This window comes from Stegastes partitus, unplaced genomic scaffold, assembly GCF_000690725.1.
Source record: "Stegastes partitus isolate 25-593 unplaced genomic scaffold, Stegastes_partitus-1.0.2 Scaffold1970, whole genome shotgun sequence".
Classification (NCBI taxonomy): domain Eukaryota; kingdom Metazoa; phylum Chordata; class Actinopteri; family Pomacentridae; genus Stegastes; species Stegastes partitus.
This window is the reverse complement of record NW_007579701.1, coordinates 1-19,920: the sequence shown is the minus strand read 5'-3', so window position 1 is coordinate 19,920 and position 19,920 is coordinate 1. Positions and strand designations below refer to the sequence as shown.

Sequence of the window (19,920 nt, the reverse complement as noted above, 5' to 3'; positions counted from 1 at the left end):
GATTACGCGGTGTATAGATGATGGATGGATGGATGGATACCTGTAGGGGGGCACATACTTATTCACAACACTGTAAATGGGTAAAGAAAATAAAAACGTACCCCTCGTGCAGTTGTCAAGAATGAGGAAATTAGCTGTAGAGGCCAAACAGTTTTTTGTAACAGACTTTAAACATATTTATTTCAGCTTTGATCATTTTAACATAGAGGTCTATGGGGACTGATGCACTTTTAGAACCAACTAGTGACCATTTAAGGAACTGCAGTGCGGCTTTAGTTTTTAGTCCAGTAAAAGCAGGGTATACTTAGCGTATACTTGATGTATGCACCGCTTTTGGCCGATACGCCTTTTAAAATTCTGTTGTCCACCAATGAAAGTCCCATTTTGGAGCACCTGGCCTTAAAGACAAACAGTCTAGTTCTGGAGCTGGATTCATTTTAACAACAACAAAAGCAAAACAAAACCTCAAACTGTCCACTGACGATCCACTCATGGGGAGCTCTCGGTCGTCGTTAAACCCACTCAACCCATTGCCAACCAGCCTTTTCTTGCTCATGTCCTCTTGTAGTGCGTCGGGGGAATGGACGAACCTCAAACACACCAAGAACCAAACTGAACGTCATTGTCTAAACAAGGCAAATCAGTGTATATATGTTTATCAGGTATATTACTAGCTTGGAAAGGAGAAAGAGGACTGATTACAGCCACTGCTCTTTTGGTTTTTATGGGTAATATCTTGAAAAAAACGTATCCTTGAAAACTCAATCCCTCACGGTTCCAGACTGAAATTCATTTCACACACAGTTGCGGCGGTCACAGTCGTCTGCCAGCTTGTCAGCCAACGTTCCTCGCCCCCCCTTCGACATCGACGGGTTAAAGGCGAATAGCGCCGGTCCCCTCCAACCCTCCCTCCCCGAGCCTCTGCGTCCCATCCACCCAGCTGCCTGCCAGCCAGCCATCCAGCCAACCTTCGTCAGCAGCTAATTAAATCTACCGCTATTCATTTGGCCCTAATGTGCTTTTAATTGGATTACAGGGCGGGTCACGGGGAGGGTTCGGGAAAGGGTGAGGAGGACAACGTGGAGCGGAGCGTGAGGTTAGGAGACCAGGGAGGAGCTGTTGTTTGACATGTAACCTTCCTGTTCTGTCCGAGCAGGGAGGGGGAAAAGAAAACGGAAGGCCCGCGATAGGAGAGGAAAGGATGGAGCTCTCATAATGATGCGATGAGTGTTTGTTTTTCAGAGTCAGCAGGATTTTTTGGGGCCTTAAGAGAAACCGGCGGAGAAGGAGGCGCTGGAAGAGACGACGCTTTGATGTGCCGATAAGAAAGTTACAGTACACGTAGGTATGTTGTGGTATTTGTGAGTAAAATAAGAGCTGAGAAAGAAAAGACGGCACCCGGTGATAGCCGGGGAGGGAAGAAAAGATCAGAAGAGCAGGAGGAGTGACGAGAATACGGATGGCGGAGAGGAGAACTGAGGGGGTTTTGCGGTGCGGCGGCGGTGAGAAATGTATGAGCTGTTCATTGTCAGAAGGAGAAAGTCCTAAGGGGTTGGGAGATGCAGAAAAAGCAGGAGCTGAAGTGTAGAGCTTTTAATAGTCTCACTTTTGAACTCTAAAGCAAGGAGAAGAAAGCGAAAAAAGAGGCTGTGTTTCACCACGACTTGTTTAACTTTTTTGGCATAAAAGGTCCAACGTCGGACTTGGTATTCAAGTCACTACGTCCGACAAGATTAAAAGGAGGGATTTTCAAAGAACGAGGTCAATGTTTAATTTTTAGTTGAATTGATAAATAAATTACAGTCAGATCGATGGCGTTTTAATCTGCGGCTGGTCTTGACGGGCAGCCAGGTCTTGCTCCCCCCCCACCCTCCGCCCACCGTTTGCAGTCGACTGCCTGATTATGAATGAAACTTGTGTCCGGCAGGCTGACCCTTCATCTGTGGTGCCTTTCCCCGCTTTGAAGTCAACCTTGCACAATACGTGCATGCACAAAGTCAGAGCGGAAGAGACTTTTTCACAGAGGCAACAAAAAGTTGTGCAATAATGGCGCCCTGCTGCTGTGAACATTTTTCGATTTAATTGCTTGGGTGTGTCATGCACAAAAAAAAAAGCACCCATAGAGAATCTTCACCCAGCTCTTGGAGGCTTTCAGCTTTGTTTTTGCCACCTGCAGCTTTGATTGTTCAGTTCAAAGCTTATGTTTGTTGGACAAAGGTTGGTGGAGACCCAAACAGAGCAAATATGGATCTTCTGTAGCTGCTAAATGCTAAAACAGCAGCTCAGATATCCTACGTTTGAGGCACTATAGTATAACATAGTTGTACAGTCGCGACTTGATAATCCGACACTAAAACCTTCTTTTATGTTGGATTGTCAAGACGGAGGTCGAGATACAAGGAGGGCTTGATGCTTGAAGGGTCATTTGTTGTTAATATTTATTGTTTATAGCTATTATAATAGCTAATGTATTGTTAGAGCACTACGCATCGCTGGATTTCACGCCTAATAGTTGGTCGGTTGACAACAAAGATAAGCAAATATGTCTTTTAGCTCAGTCAGATAATACGCGGTTATGCTTTTTTGTGGCATAAAATGTCATGTCGGAGTCAGAATCCAAGGCTGTTGGTGTGTTAAGGATATTTTTTATGGGTTCCGTTCGTTTTTCGGATAGCAAGGTTGTCGGATTGTTAAGGGTCGGATTATCGAGTCACGACTGCATTTTAATTAGTTTTCATTCCTGCATGAAATACTGCAGTTTTGTCAATGCTGCTTGTGTATTCTTTTGACATTAGTGGTGCCATCCACATCAATATTCAACTCCGAAACACATATAGGAGTTTTTTTTCCCAGTTTAGAAGAGCCTCATAATGAGGCAGGAGGAGTGGTGGTAAATCACAGGTGCTCATGCTGCTTGGTTAAAGTTTACGATCAGTTCTGGGGTAAAATACATACTTTTGCAACATTAAGCACATGCTACAAGGCAGGTTTGTTGTTCGAAAGGGTGATGAACCCAGCAGAGGACACATGACGGCATTCAAGGGATTGTACCATGAACACTGAATAAATGACACTAAACAGTACCCAGCGCATTCAAATGTAACACCAAGGGGTCCTGACAAAGCAGTGAGCTCTGCTGTCATGCCCCCCAGTGGCCAAAAAAAGTATGAATACAGCCTCAAACACTCCATTGTGTGTATTATTGGCCAAAGAATACAATAAATGTGCTTTTTTTTTGAGTCAAAAAGATGCTTCCCAGCAACCCGGTGCTCCGTGGCGCAGCATCCCGTGCAATGCAGAGGTTTGTAACTGCTCCTACATTCACAGTAATTAAACAACTGTATCAATTAATCAATGCACTAGTGATGTATTGATCCTGAAAAGATAATACCGGTGTAATTTGTTCTCGCCTGCACGCGGCACACAAGGTCTGAGCCCACCGGCGGCGTCGCTCGCCCGGAGCTGCTGTGTGTGTTCCCTCTCTGCAGGTTTGTCTCGCCTCCCAGAGCCTCGCTATTGTTTTCAAAAAACTCCATTAATGGCCACTGTTTTCACTTTTCCTATTACAGTGCACCGTTACATATTTCTTCCCGCCGCTGTCAAAACAAAAAACTTAAGGCAGAGTGGCGGGGAAATTTAGGTGGAGACGTGCATTGATTTCTTCCGGTAGAACGGCGCTACTTTCAATACAAATGAAATGAATGTGACTTTATGGGGCTTCACAGCTACGTTCGGTGGAATTAAATGGGTCGTCATCCATCAAGTGAGGAATTGCGTTTTCTCGGGGAATAACCGCTTTAATGTACTTTTGAAAACAAAGGGAGAGTTTGACCTCTGGGGTTGGGAGGCTGGATCTGCGGCAGGACAAACAGTTGTAGCAATGCATTGGTACAACTATATTTCACTGGGTTTAAAGGGCGATACCGCCAACTTTCGGGAATTCTGAGCAACAACCCAACCTGCTCTCATTCCAAAGGCATCGCTGCTGGTATCTTTGGTGCAGTGACACCCACATCAATATACTACGCTGATAGATAGACATGTAGGAGGGTTTTTTTCACTTCAAAAGAGCCTCAAGAGGATACTGGAGGGGTTTGTATCCCAGGTTTGCATGTTTTTTTCATTTAGTTTCATTCTGTTTTATGACTTAAATCTTGGTTTTAATCAATGTTTGGCACCAATAAACTACTCGATTGGGTTTCAGGAAAAGTTTAAATATGACCAACATTAATCACATTTTACAAGAACCAACTTCTCATTGCATGCAAAGACATTTGGCTACAGCCTCTATTTCTGATATTGATAAATGATGCTAAAGGACATCCATTGCATTCAAATGTGACACCAAGGAGTCCTGAGACTGAGAACTTCATTGTCTGTTTCTTCTTGATCATTCTCATATAAAATGTGGGTCTAAGCTCAACTAAAAATTTAACTAAATCGATCGTTTTATGTTTTATTGTCACTCTTCCGTAAGATTTCAGTGTTTCTATTGGTGTGCACTGTTGGCCAGGTCCCCATTTGAAAAGAGATTTTAATCTCCTGGGCAGCAGGTTTTTAAAATGAAACAGTTTCCACTTGTTTTCTTACCAAGACAAGCAGATGAATATCACTCTCACTTTTAAATATGAAGCTACAGTCAGGACGCGGTTAGGTTAGCGGAGCAAGGTCGAGGAACAGGGAGATAACACCTCACAGTTCTACTAATCAACACTTCATGGCTTGTTACTTTAATGTAAACCCAATTAGAAATGTAAAAATAGCAATATGGCACAATGACTCACCATCCTTTCCATAGAAATATCCACTTAATGCTGTATTTGGTTTTTAGTTTAGCACTCCAATAAGCAACAAACCTATAGAATCTTACCTTAAAAGGACTTTCGACAGGTTTGCTGGGACCTCGGCGACCCCGCCAGCCTGCTGACACAAACAAGGTGACACTCTGGTCGCGTTGGTTTAAGACTCGGCCGCTAACGCGCATCCCAACCAGATGATGTCAAAATCAATACGGCAATGTCATCGGGCCCGCTTCGGGAGTAATGATGGCCCCTCAACCCGCTCTAAAGTCATGCGCGCACTTAAATACAGCGCTCCCCCCACTTCTTCATCATATCATCAAGCCCATCAGCAGGCTTAACTGGGGAAGGGATCAATACATCGCAGGGGTCAGGGTGAGCGAGGCAACTCGTGACGCCCGTACTAATGGCGCGGCGGGCCGACACCGCTTCACGCATCACTGTCAAACTTAACCGTCGTCCTTATCATCGCCTAAGCCACTCACTGTCTCTGCGGGTGACCAATGTGTCAGATGATAACAGGCCGAAGGTCAATCCCTCTTGATACTCCTTTGTCTTTAGTTGAGTGCAGCTAACAGCGTCGCTCCCGCATCCGGATGAGATCTTGCTCGATTTTTTTAATTCGGTGAAACGCATCGGCGAAAAAAAAAAAAAGCGCGCGCCCACTTTGCTTGTTGGCTTGAGTGCGGGTTTATGTTTAGTCTGTCCCCTCGCCCTAACCCCTCATTACAGCCAGTTTATCATGCCAGGAAGAGAGTGGCAAAAACAAATTAGTCCACGGGAGGGGAAAATAGCTGGGGATATCGATTTTGCCTTTTCATGCCAGAGTGGAGCACAGAAAATATTGGGCTATAAAAGGGAAACAAGGATATAAAGCCATTACGGTGCGCACTTAATTGATCCCACTTCCCATAACAAATTAATTGAGCGGAAAATGGCAGATGGCTTTGATGAATGTCATAAAAAAGGCTTGTCAGCAAGCCCGGTGTGTGCGACCCCCTTGCTCATTCACTGTATCGCATGAAGGAGCTGCTCAGAAAGGAGGCTTGTAGGAGTGCAGCATGTGTTTCTCTGAGTATTTACATGCCAGTGATCCGAATGTTAATCACGCTGACTTATTGACATCGTTGCTAATTGTCTGCTGGATTTTTTTTTCTTCTTCTTCTTTTCCTCCATTGTCTGGTTCCCTTTTTTTTTTTTTGCGTTCCCTCAACTGCACTCGGTGTTTGTTTGCCCGTGCCGGAGTGTGTTTCAGTGTATGTTTATACTGACAGGCTGCTGTCCCAGTAGCAGAACAAATGCTAATTTAATCAATTGGCTATAAATCCTACTGGCCGCTGACTCATGCGTCTTCTGCCCTGGGGACTCCAACAAAAACCCTGCCAGTGCAGTTTGTTCAGCGTACACACTCCTGCGCACACACACACATACGAGCATCCATCTTCCATTTTCATCTTTTTCGCCCCCCTCTTGCGTCGCTGCAGCATTATTCGGGAGCAACGAGCGAGCGTGAACATGTATGCAGATGATGACACGCTGAGATAATTGTAGTTTTTTTGTTTTTTTTATGCTGTCAGTTGAAGTTTTTCATCCGCGAAGTTGCAATTGATCCAAGTTCATAAACACACACACAAGCGAGCAGGTGCATCCGTCTTGCAGTTAACTTTCCCCCGCAACCCCATCTTAAACAGAGAATTATTTATCGAGAGCATATTCCTCCTTGCTTCTGCCCTGCAACACACACACCTGCAGTTTCATGACATCCAAATCTGCTAAAGCTGCTGAGACAGCGTCTTCCACGTTGGGGGGGAGGTGGAGGGGGCACAGTGGGGTGATAGAGTGACAGAGAAACAGAAAAACAGGGAGGCAGAAAGTGGCAGAGTGACAGAAAGGAAGAAAAAAAAAATGCCAGGAAGAGCAACAGAGCGATAAAGAAAAGTCAGGAAAAAAAAAAAAAGATGGAAAAACGGGTGACAAGAGAGCGGAGGAGAGAGGAGCTGCTGTCTGCCAGCAGCATGGCTGGCTGGTGCCCACAGGCTCTGCTCAGAATTCTGCGGGGCCTCCGTGGCCCCCGTGTTCCCCATCAATCTCAGCCCGCTCTGGCAGCCGCCAGTGGCTGCATCTTAATCTGCTGGGGCTGGACGTGAGGACGGACAGGTCGCCTGGGCCGCGCAGTAAATAACCCTTCTCCTGACTGTCCCCTTCTATTCCCCCATGCATACATGGCAACGCACACACAATCTGGCTGCTCGCTCTCTCTCTCTCTCTCGCCGCACAAATATTCTGGCTTCAGAAAGACAGCTGAACGAGCTCTGGCTCAAGTTTTAAGCATTAAAATTGCATGCTTACAGTGCTTGAATGTCAAAAATGCCTGCAGTGAAGAAAAAGTTTAACACGAAGCACTCTTTTTTTTTTGTTGCAAACGCACGGCATGAGATTTAATCCGAAGTAGGTTTAACATGATGGTTTGTGTAAACATTAGGAACAAAAAAGAAAGTAATTTAGGATTGGGTCAGATAAGAGGTAAAGCTGCACTGTGTGGATGACGTTATCTGGCTCCACTGTTTCATGTTCGTTTCGTTTTGAACAAACCGACTTCAGATAGACGCCGTGTTTATGTCGAGCTAATTCCAAGCTTGCAAGCTATGCAGAATGAAAATGAGCACGATTATAGCATGTGAGTTTTGCTTTTTTAGCCTTTTTCTGGAGCTTTTTCCTTCAAACTAATGACACACTCTGCTATTGAACAGAAGATACACTAATGGCCAACAGAAAAATTCAGAATTTAAACTTAATTTCTGATAAACTTGCAGAAAAACACTCGCCCCACGGGTCCCGTTCTCTCTTTTTCAGGGAGGAAAGGTTTGTAAAGGCACATCTATCACTGTTTTTTCTTTTTTTTGTTTTATGTGTATTTGTCTGCTCCTCTGTCTCGCCGTCGCGCACACACAAACGCTCACAAAGCCGGCCGTCATCTTTACAAGCAGCAGCGGTGACAGCTGCAAAGATCAGACACAAAAGATCCGCTATCGGAGAAACACCGAGGAGGCAAGGTGAGAGATACTCGGAGGATTAGAGGGGAGGGCGGCTATCTCCCTCGACCAGGGCCTCCGTGGAATCCGGGAGGCGCGAGTCGGCGAGCTCTGGAAGCTAAAAAGGCCACTCCGCCCACAAACCTACAAATCTGCAACCCCGGCGCAGCTCTTCTCCCCCTCTCCATCGGTAAGACCTTGGCGGGTCAGAGGTCGCTGCATCTTCCCCACCTGCCGAGCGCGCTCACGCCGATGGCTCCGGGGCAGAGCACACTGCGTTCCCCCGCTGGGACGCCGGTAGCCATGGCAACCTTTGAACTCCAGCAGCAGCGGGGGGAGGAGGAGGCGAGGGATGAGAGCCGTGAGGTAGCCGCGTCCCGCTCGCCACCATCTCTCACGCAGATTCAATCGCACGTATATTCAAGTTGTAAAAACGGCAACATGCGCCGCGAACACAACCACAAATCAAGCCCAGATGGCGAAAAGATACGCGGCGCGCTCGCCTCCTCTGCTTGACAGATGACCTTACGCTGCGTGTCACCGAGCCGCAGCCACCGCCTCTGTTGGGAGTAATGGTGTCCAGAATGACATGTTATGACGGGGAGGGAGATGTGCGGCGAGTCGGCACACACACACACAGCATCTCCATCATGTGTGTTTGTCTTCACCGCCGCGTCGGCCTCCTACTGGTTCGCTGAAAGAAAAAAGGCAACAGGGGGCGAACTGAATGTCGATTTTCACTTAGGAAAGAAAACAAGCTGAAAAAGTCAAAGATCAAAAGCCAAACTTTGAAAAAAAGCACTTCTGACAGCGTGTGTCTATACATATATGCATGTATACGCAACAAATATTTGGATGTCAAGCTGATTTTGAATGATTTCTTTTTGCTTTCCTGGATCACGCAGCATTTTGATCATCCGTCCCACGTCCGTGGAAGTCTTGCAGGGTTTGGATCTCGTGTTTTACCTCTTGAAAGAGCAGTTATCTCCTAATTAAAGAGTCTCGTTCCACGCTACGAGATTCCTTTGACCACGTTCACATGTTGTGTAAAGAAATGCTGGAGACCTACTCTCCCGGCAATCAAAGAAGAAGAAATTGCAGAGAAAAATTGAGAGATGGTAGTATGTAGAATAAATGGAAATTGCATGTTTGAGTGCAAGCTGCCGGGTGTTTCAGGTGGAATAATGAGTGAGTGGTTTGCGCGTACACACACGTGTGATTCTAAAGGCTTATTAGAAGTTATTTATAGTGCAAGTGTGGAGAGGTTATCACAGAGGTAATTGTTTCATCTCTGATGTGTTGCGTTGTGGTGAAAGGTGAGCCTCAGAACATGGATGTCACTCACATAAATCAACAACGGTGGCGAATGCAGCGCTGCAGTAGTAATAATGATAATAATAATAGATTTTACAAGGCCACGTTAAATTGCGCTGATCCAGGTCTTTTCTTTTATATACAGAAAGACACATGAGAGAAATAATGTTTTTTATTTCCGCAATAAAGCTGCAGTGACAGCTTCGAAAGCACGGATTCAGACTTCCAGGAATCCATACGTAATAAATTAAGCCTATGGAGGTAGGGCTTTCCATACGTTCGGTTTGAATCGGTTTCTGGTTTGTCTTGCTGAATGTCAGTGTTTCCCCACTCTCACCCTAACCGGTCGAGGCCGCCGTCCCTGATCCTGGTTCTGTCTGAGGTGTTTTCCTTCCTCCCCATTGAAGAGTTTTCTTTATTCGGTCCTGTCCCCCCGTCGTTGACTGCTTGCTCACAGGGAATCCAAAGGCAACTTTTGATTGTTGGGTTCTTTGTCTAAAAGTCGTAAGTTCTTGCTTTACGATGTGAAGTGCTGTGAGATGACACGACGTGAACTGGCGCTATCAAAATAAAACTGAATTGTGAAGCAATAGGATAGAGATGCATTTCAAGGTAGAAAGGGATTGTTTTTATGGATAAACTTCTCATTATTGAGTTTTTTGGGGGTTCAAGCTTGAGAACAAACTATTACTGTGGAGCTAAAAACTACAGCAAAGATTGTGGCTGATCGAGAAAACAATAATTGTTTCATAACAAAACTGAAAAGAAACTATCTATTGTGGATTGGTTGTGTCATGTCTAATACCCAAGCAAATAAATAAGAATAATAAAAAAATAAAATCAAGACAATGCTAACACATATTCTGAGTACAGAATCCAAGCAGTGCTGAAAAAACTGCAGTTCCACAAATGACCACTTGAGGCTGCCTCCAAATGTGAGTCAATCCCGATCGACCCAGTGGTAAAATGTCCAACTTTACAGCAGAAATCAACATGTTTACAGCCTGGCACAAACTCTATTTGGGTCTCTATGGCTAATTTCCTCATTCGTGACAACTGTACGAGGGGTAACGTTTCATCTAACTCACCTGTTTACAATTTGTTACGACTTAAAGTTGTGCAGAATTAGAGCGTTGAGTGACATTTGCGAGGTCGGCCTCGGCTCTACTGCCGCGTCTTTGCTCAAGCTTCTGAACACCTTTCAAGAAACCTGTGGGTGACTTCACAGAGGGTTCCTCCATCATTACATGGTGCTAATACCAATCCAGAGTATCGGATCCCTGTTAAAGTAAAGTTCTGCCAGCGGATGCATTTAGGCTTATTGGTGGTGCTGTGTCTTAGCAATAAATGCAAAGTTGAGTAGCCTTCTGCAGCAGTTTAGCAAGGAAAGCTGTCAATGTAAACAGGGAGGGAAAGATTTGCTTAAAAAAAGCACAACTTTGAAGGATTTAACCTCTAAAATTTCAACTTAATTTTTGTAACTGTGGGCAGCAGATAACAGTAAATACAAGCGTACTTATGCACATATGATTGATAATATCTAACCTTTAAAAAAACAAAGGATGGATGGTCAGATGGAGGGGGAGGGGCGAGGGAGGAAAAAATCCTCGCGGGGAGGAAAGGAGCGAGGGAGGAGCTGCCACCTTGACGGATTGATTGAGATTGCCCAATACGCGGCGTTGCCTACAGCCTAGATTAGCGAGAGGTCTGGGTCAGCACAATCTCTGCGTGTTAGATAACTTTCCTGCCTCGCAGCTGCGGCGTGATACTGCACCTCGCAATATTTCCACTGAATATCTTCAGATTTGAGAACCTCGCTTTTTTTGTGTGTGCGGTAGAGAGAGAGAGAGACAGACTGTGGGGCCCAGTATCCATGGCAACCCCATCCAGGTGCACTGGTTCATATGCAATTCAGGTAATTCGACCCACAATGAAAAGCATGCATATAAGGTCACTGGTATTCAAATGTGTGCTTCCTCCCCCTTCTCTCCGGACGCTGCCACGTGGCCTCCCGTGTGACCCGGTCTCAACGCCTCGACGATATTTCCACGCCGTCTGATTGAGTGCTGCGTTTAAAAATTCGACAACAATGCCGACCGAATGTACCGGGCGCGTTATTAATTCGCCCGACGTCGCGGCGCCACGCGGGGAAGACATGCCTGGCGCTTGTTACGTACACCGCCTCAGGCCGCGATTTGGATGGGGGTCATGATTTTTCATGTGGCTGTATGATTAAAAAAAAAAAACACACACACACACACACAGGAAGAGGTGCGAATGAAAAGAGGAAGAGACGAGGAGTGGAACGCGACACAGGGCTTGCTGTCGATGGGGTTTCGCAGAGTTGTGTTAAGCCAGGAGCTTTGACAGCTGGGTTTAAGGAGAGAGGAGCAGGCTATGGATTGAAGTCAGGTTTCTGCTTCATATTCCGAACAGATTAATCTCCCCATCCTCCTCCTCCTCCTCCTCCTACACCGTTTTAGACGTCTGTGGCATCATTTTTACTTGTGGGTGTTTTCAGCTGTGATTTACAGCCGAGGTCGCTCGTTGCGAAAACGTTGCAACCGGATATTTAGCGCCAGAACTCTTTAAGGACTTTTCTAGAATCGCCAGGCTCGGTGACTTCTCAGTGAATGCAATAGTGATGTAATAGAGGTGGCAGAGGGGCAGTTGGGTTGTCCATCCATCCATTATCTATACACCGCTTAATCCTCACTAGGGTCAGCTGATTTAGGGCGAAGGCAGGTTCACCTGGACAGGTCGCCAGTTTATCAAAGGGCTACACTTAGAGACAGACAACCAAGCACACTCACATTCACACCTACGGACAATTAAGAATCACCAGTTAACCTCAACATGATTTTGGACTGTGTGGGAGGAAGCCGGAGAACCCGGAGAGAACCCACGCTGCACAGGAGAACATGCAAACCCCACGCAGAAAGATCCCAGGCATCCTTACCCGGATGCAAACCAGGACCGTCTTCCTGCGAGGCAACGGTGCTAACCACCTCTCCACCTTGCAACCCTAAAGAAACATTAAAATTGATGAACTTGCAAGAATTTCAACCATTCATTTGTCCGTTTTTATGCACCAACAACACTAATCCACAGGTTCGAGCTTGTCAAAACTCAACACATTCTTGGAACAATGAGTCGACTGTGTTTTAAACTATTGTTTTTTGAAAATGTAGCATGCATTTTTCACATTTCCTGACATTTTATAGCTTAAGAAACTAATCAGCATGATTAATTAATGAAGCAATTTTTCTCCATTTTTGTTGCGGAGCTGTAATTAAAACATGGCAGGTGTGGGGAACAACTTATTACGCCGCTGCTGTTGCAATCTTTGCAATAATCAAATTATCATGTGCACATTTTTATATAACTTTCTCACGGCATATTTGAGGGAGACTATTATTTTCTAGTTTTCTACACGACGAATTAACAACAAATGCAAATGTAAACTGATTTCCCTCAGAAACAATGCAAACAACCTGAAGGTGCACTGCTTGCATGGCCAAGTGCAAATTCAGTGATAATTAATGAAACCTCTCCTCTGATGCAGGCTAATTATGTTTTGCTAAGGCTACCCTAGAAGGTGGTCATTATTAAGGGAAATCAATGTCCAATCAAGTGTAAAACATGGACTCCGGAGCCGATACAAAGGCTGCTTTGTGGTTAAAAATTCATCATATTTAACATGAGAGGGGTTAAATGATGACGTATCAGTGTATAGAAAAGTACAGAATTGAAGATTTTTGCAGGAAAAAGACAATTTCGCCGGTTTTTATGGCAAACGAGAGAAGATTGGTCGGGTCAGCAGTGCATAAGTTAACGCCGCCGCTGTAGTCAATCACTCGATAGGTGAAGATGGGTATGTTTGACATCTGTGTGTGTGTGTGTGTGCGCTTGTGTGCGCTAAGAGGCCTCCGAAATGACCTCGCACATAGAGATGATAGCCATAAATTGGTCTGAAGTCTCATTTTCCCCACAGGATTTTGACCAGCTGCCACAGCTTTTGAACCCATTTCGCTCCTACAGCCGCCGCCGACCAAGTGACAGAGTTAATGAGTACATTTTATGGCTCGAGTCAACGACCAAGGAGAGGCAAATGTAATGTGGAATCGCGAAGGCCTGCAAATAGTATAATAAGTAACACAGGATCACAGCCCCACTGTTTTCTCATTACAGTCGCAACGTGGTTCGGAGGTGCAAAGTCACTATAATTCACGATGGTTAAGACTAATTCACAGATAACTGTCTCATGTTCGAGTAACATGTGCCTAAAAAGATGAGAATGGAGCAGAGGCAGTGTGAAATCAGTGTCAAGGTGGATGGAAATAAAGAAGGATTATGCTGCCACCATGTGGATCACAGGAGCGCTGCAGTCCATGAATTATAAAACTGTATCATTCTTAATACGTTGTGGACATTTACAGAAAAGTAAAAGGCTTTATCAAGGTAAGCTAGCATCTTATTTATAATAAGTTTTGTAAATTAATTAATTTTTGAAAATGAGAAGTAGTTCTCAACTAACTTACCTGGTAAAACAAAGGTAAAATAAAACAAATAAATCTCATTTTAAAGGAATTACAGAAGCAATCTTCAAGTTAATTGAAGAAAAATAACTCAACTTTTCTTGAAATTTTGATTATATCGAGTTGTGACGGTCTCATATACAGTGTAGCCGAGTAATAAAATAAATAAATGTACACGCACAAATCAGAAACTTGGATAACTCACCAATATAATGATTAGGGGACAAATTGTGTAAAATATTAGAATCATTATTTCAAGCATTTAAGTTTGAAAAAGAAATGATTCAACAAAGAGAAGAACAGCTGGAGACTAAAATCAAAACCTGAATTGGCCCGAGGATAAAAATTAGTTGAGCTTTATTGTTTTGCATGTTGCAGTTGTTAAAACTACATTTTTCAAGTTCAATAAAACAATTAGCACCTTCAGCATCATTCAGTCATTTCAGCATGTATGATAAGTGATAAGTGGTGTCATAAAAATGAGTAAAAAGTGGATTGTGTATTTCTTGTGTCAAATACGATGCCAAAATTACTCTAATCACATCTAATTATTATCTTAAAAATGTTTTTAAAAAATACATTTGACAATAAAGATAAAAAATTAAGGCAAAAGTGTTTGGTGCACTTTAATTTTTAATATTTTTTTTTAAAGAGTTTTGAAAGAAGGGCTGTTTTATTTTTAGTTTTTTTAAACAAGATTTTGAAATCATTCAATTGTTTTTAAGGACAGAATAGGTCCACGCACAGGTTTACGTTGGCATTGAGACAGGTAATGCTTTAACTCAAGCTTTTTACCTTTTTTATCATGCCTGTGTGTTTTGTTTTTTTTAAAAAATCTATTTGCCTGAGGACACGTCAACACTGAATTACTAAATTACTACAATTTGTCAATGTGGCATTCTAAGCGTAATTTTACGGTGTTTAAACAAAGATGAGCTGGTGTGCTTGAGGTGCAGCAAGCGGCAGAGAGTGGTATGGATTTCATCGATCATAAAGGCTTAGAGTTCCATCTGAATTGTGATAAATTGCCTCAGTTTTGCTCTCTAAACTGTGTTAAATCAAAGCTAAATCCCTATTTCCTGATTTCTCAATTAAGAATCTTATTTGTATAGCACTGAACAACTTGTGTTTTTTTTTTTACTTTGTTCATACAGTACAAGTATTTTTAATCTAACAAATAAATCTATAAATAGATAAATAAGTCCATTATTTTAAGATTTAACTGCAGATTTATGATTATACAACCCCGCGCATGCTCAGATAAGTCAGAGAACGTCGTGCTTGGTCCTCGGCTATTTCCGTGCTTCCCCCGCGGTTTCCTCGGCACCTCTCGTGAGTTTCCGTCCCTCCTCGTGCCTGCTCGGCTCCTTTCGGCAGAGCAGATTTTCGCTGTCGTCGTCTCCCTCGTCCTCCTCTCCGTGTTGTTGTTCTCGGTGACGCGACGGAGGTGTAGCCTGACGCGGTCTCTTACGTGTCGGTCTGAATAAAAGTGGAGCTCCGTAGACCCGGGAGTGACGAAGCGAGTCTGTGTTGGTAAGAGGATACGCATCCGATGTTTGCTAAACAGATAGATGGCTGCCCAGAGATGTTTTTTGCGCCCAATATCCGCACAGAGCCAACAAAGAGATCATGGCGGCGGCGTTGCAGAGGCTCACAAAATGAGTCAGTCTCTGCAAGGCTCGCTGGCTCGCAACACAACTGAGACATAGGTATTAATGTGGGAGTGGGCTTGAATCTTTTTTTTTTAATGAAGTGCCTAGAAATAAGTTACAGAAGCAGTTAGCCTTATGACGCCGTTGCTAATTCACGTAAAAACCCGTGTGAAACTTGCATTGAGTGAACAAACTAGTAAGTGAAAGTGGGGTGTCCCACTTGCAAAGAAAAGTGGCTTACAATGCATGCAGACATTTCCCTCCATACAAGCTCACCGCTAGCCACCTAACGGTACCAGCCAGTGCAACATTAGCTCGTACCGCAGTCGGGTGTTAAGAAAAAAAAGCTCCAAACTGCCACACGAGTTGGTAAATTTTAGCGACTGCAACCACGATAGTTATTAAATAAACTGCCCCTGAGCTGTGCTAATATTTAATGCATTCCTGTTAGCCTGTTAGCATGCTAACCGAAGCAATGGAGCTCAACCTGCTAGCTAATGCTAAATGTAAGTTATCCACAACTTAGCTTTTCCTATGGGAGCATGTTAGGTCCTTATTATCACGTCTGCTGTGTGTTTTAAAATTATTCTAGCTAGCCAATTTCCATACGGTTTCTGCAAGGAAGCAGTTTTATAAATGAATTATATGCTAGCATGTTAAGCTAAGCCACACCCTCCTTTTTAAGGCATCAACAAGCAAGTTGTGAATGAGGCACAACCTCCATCAAAGTGTCTGCTGTCCACCTTAGATCACTTTATCCGTGTTTGTGCTGCAAGGTGCAGTTTAAAGCATGAGGTGACAGATGCAAATAAGCAGCTTTTTAAAGCAACAGCACTTTTTTTTTCAGATTTTAAATGACCATGGAGGCTGGTGCAGACACACAGCAAAGTGGTGAAACGGCTGTTTCTGAGTCTGAGGCCCAGCAGATCACACTGGCACAGGTAATCCATGCTGTCACGGTCAATTTGCACCTTGCATAATTCAGAAAATTAAAGTCATGACGATTGCTGAGGAGTTTTTTGTAACTTTGTGCCATTGGGTGTTGTTGCAGGCGTCCATAGCAGCAGGCCAGGTGACATCCAGTAGTCCCACAGTCACCCTAGTGCAGTTACCGAACGGTCAGACAGTCCAGGTGCACGGAGTGATCCAAGCTGCTCAGCCGTCTGTCATCCAGTCGCCACAAGTCCAGACAGTACAGGTGAGAAGAGGGGGGGAAAAGGCGTTTCTTTGATTCTTTTACTACAGCACATAATCTCTCTTTGCTTCATTGCACAAATTATAATCACTAAATGCTGTTTGCAAAGAGAATAACTTGCTGGAATCAACAAAATCATCACGATAGAAGCGTTGAGCTAAGCATACTGAGTTTGCTGTGCAAGAAATGGTAAAGCAGTTTCTTGAGAGCGTTGTTGAAATGAAAGCTTTCTGATGTTTACTCACTCGCAGATTTCGACCGTTGGTGAGAGCGAGGACTCTCAGGAATCCGTAGACAGTGTGACAGATTCTCAGAAGAGGAGAGAGATTCTGTCCAGACGGCCTTCTTACAGGTCTGTGTGACATCTTATTGCAAATAGAGCTCCACTATCCCGTCTTCATTGTTTTTGATCTTTTGTCTTTTGAGATTGGAAGACATTGCTGGATGCGGTTCCATTTTTATCCGCTTTTATTGCTTTTGAATACTTTAGTGTATAACTGCCAGACGGGTCACATCATTTTGGTCTATTTATATAATTGGCTATTTGTAAAACGAATGCTTACTTTTGCTGTGGTTGTTTTCCCCCTTCAGGAAGATTCTGAATGACTTGTCGTCAGATGCTCCAGCAGTGCCTCGAATTGAGGAAGAGAAGTCGGAAGATGACACAGCCCCTGCCATCACCACAGTCACCATGCCCACTCCCATCTATCAGACCAGCAGCGGCCAGTACAGTAAGTACTTTGTGCGACAGGAAGTTGGTGGTTTCTGTTGAAGTATGTCTGCGTTACTGCAAGTAAATGAAAACCTCGATAAGCAGTTTTCAATTGAGCCTACACTTTTTTTGTGTTTCGTCACACCAAGAATGATTTATCAACAAAATGAGTCGCAGTTTATTTGACTTTGTCACGCTTGAAGCAGTGCACTATAAAAAATAAAAAAAACAGGAGAGTGCACTTTGACACTTCAGTTTACTCGCCTCTGATGCGCCGGATGTGGAGATCGACACATCTGACAATCACTCTTAACATCCAGTGGTGTCCCTTTGCAGTTGCCATTACCCAAGGCGGGGCCATTCAGCTGGCCAATAACGGCACAGATGGAGTGCAGGGCCTACAGACGCTCACCATGGCCAACGCCGCCGCAGCCCAGCCCGGCGCCACCATCCTACAGTACGCTCAGACCAGTGACGGGCAGCAGATCCTAGTGCCCAGCAACCAAGTGGTTGTACAAGGTAGGAAATGAACGAGTTTGGCAATACAGTAGCAGCAAACACACAGGTTGTTTTTTAAAATTTGCATCCGTTTAACAGTGGTGGAGTGTAGCTTAGTGCAAGTGCTGTGCTTGCATACAGATTTGAGCTGCTTCACATTCTCCACCTGGCAGCTTTCATAACTGTGCAAGTTAAAACATTGGCACACAAAACATTACATTTGAGCCTATAAAATATGATTCTTTGGTCTAAATTAAACCGCCCAGCAGCTTCCACAAGCATGATGAGCTCATTAGTCAGCTAGTTTTTTCAATTTCTTTCCAAACATCATCAGTAGATTAATCCACAATGAAAATATTTATTCAATCCATCCAAAAAAAAGTTCAAAATGAGCTCCACCTCAACCAGCTACGACAGTAAAACCCTGCTTTAGCAAGAATGCATGAGTAATAACAGTGTAAGGATTCAGTATAAGCAGTCACAGGGGACATATTCCTCCAATGAGGGCTTTTACTTTATACTTAAGGATGTCAATACTTCTCCCGCCACTGCTGCTTAATAAAACAAAGCGTCGCGTCTCTGTCCGTCAGCTGCCTCTGGTGACGTCCAGGCCTATCAGATCCGCACAGCCCCCACCAGCACCATCACTCCCGGGGTCGTCATGGCAACCTCGCCTGCGCTAGGCGCCACCGGAGCCACCGAGGAAGTCACGCGCAAAAGGGAGGTCCGACTGATGAAAAACAGGTAAGCGTGCTGCTTCAAAACTGTCGTGGAAGATTTATGGCCACGTGTCTGGGAGGTATGTGGTTCTGTGATGGGCGTGCAGGTAGAACTTAGCAAAACACTTCTCAGAGAAGAGGCAGAGTCATGTTGAGTGAACTTTCTTTTCTGGGGCAGCGAGAGGAAAACATTTGGGAAGGTGTAGCACTGAGATGTGGGCCTGTCGAGACACTTTCACGCCTAATTACAGCAACTTGATCACCTCTGTGGGCTTCACAGGGGCTGCGGCTGCACGCTGGCGGTGTTCGGTCTCGCACACTCGCAACAGAAAATGAGTCATGTGGGGTTTTTTGTGTGTCAGTGTGTTAATGCATTTTAGTCAATTCTGTCTATTTAACACTTGTGCTGTTCAGAATTTTTGATTCATCTGCCTCTGGTGCTTTCTCATTGCATTTGTTTTTTAATATAATTTTCTCCGCCCCTGTTTTATTCAGTAATACATTTTAACAAAGCTGTTTAGAGGAAGTTTTTTTTCCTTCTGTTCTGCTGCAACTTTCGCAATTAACCCTCAGAACTCCAAGCAGTTTCTGGGTGTTTGTTTTCGCTGCTGCCACGTTTTCCTTCATTGTCAAAAAATGTCGTCAGTGCAGTATGACACAGTTATGCCATAAGTCAGTCCAACTGTTTCAGAGTTTTTTGCCATGTGACAGTTGATATGGGAGCGCTAATGGCAGTTGGATTGCAGAGGAGCAGAGAATGAGACGATGAGAATTCTGTGATTTTGATGAAACATCACAAGCTTAAGCTTCGATTTGGTAAAATTTTTCCAAAGAAACACGACACGTGATGCGTTCCAAGACCAGTTAATATGCAAGTTCAAGTGGTTGAATTCGTGTGAGTGAATGATGATCATTAGGCTGTTTTGGTGTCGCTTGGACCGGTGCAGGTCGCTGCAGCGTTATCCATTGTGATGGAAAGTAGTGCTTTCATTGCTTTTGTTGCCCAAGAAGTCTGTCCCTGTCGGATGCTATTTAGCTGTTGTGCGTTCTAAAGATGAAGTGGTTTGTAGCTGATCATTTTAAAAACAGAAAGAGGAAGCAGAGAGGCTCTGACTCAGACACACCTGATGATCAGAGTGCAGGCAGCCAGACACTCAATGACTGGCTAACACAGTCGTAGGGCTGCAGAACTAAATGAATATTAATTGCAAAATTGACAGACTGCAAGGTGGCTCGGTGGTTAGCATTGCAAGAGCAAGAAGGTCGCTGGTTCGCGTCCCGGTGAGTACACCCGGGATCCTTCTGTTTGCATGTTCTCCCAATGCAGCGTGGGTTCTCTCCAGGTTCTCTGGCTTCCTCCCACAGCCCAAAAACATGTTGAGGTTAATTGGTGATTCTAAATTGTCCGTAGGTGTGAATGTGAGTGGTTGTCTGTCTCTAAGTGTAGCCCTGTGATAGACT

The 19,920-nt window shown here is 44.3% G+C and overlaps 1 protein-coding gene across 2 annotated transcripts; it reads left to right on the top strand.

The window, feature by feature from the left end:
* The first annotated feature begins 15,039 nt into the window (after window positions 1-15,039).
* On the top strand, window positions 15,040-18,511 carry LOC103373399 (cyclic AMP-responsive element-binding protein 1-like). 2 transcript variants are annotated; one of them, XM_008303277.1, is made up of 7 exons: window positions 15,040-15,216; window positions 16,183-16,276; window positions 16,387-16,533; window positions 16,782-16,882; window positions 17,122-17,261; window positions 17,579-17,761; window positions 18,331-18,511. In XM_008303277.1, the coding sequence occupies exons 2-7, from the start codon at window positions 16,190-16,192 to the stop codon at window positions 18,486-18,488; spliced, it is 816 nt and encodes a 271-aa protein (XP_008301499.1). In that variant the 5' UTR covers window positions 15,040-15,216; window positions 16,183-16,189; the 3' UTR covers window positions 18,489-18,511. The 2 variants fall into 2 exon arrangements, with proteins under 2 accessions (XP_008301499.1, XP_008301500.1); XM_008303278.1 differs by lacking the exon at window positions 15,040-15,216 and adding an exon at window positions 15,267-15,392.
* Window positions 18,512-19,920: the final 1,409 nt, after the last annotated feature.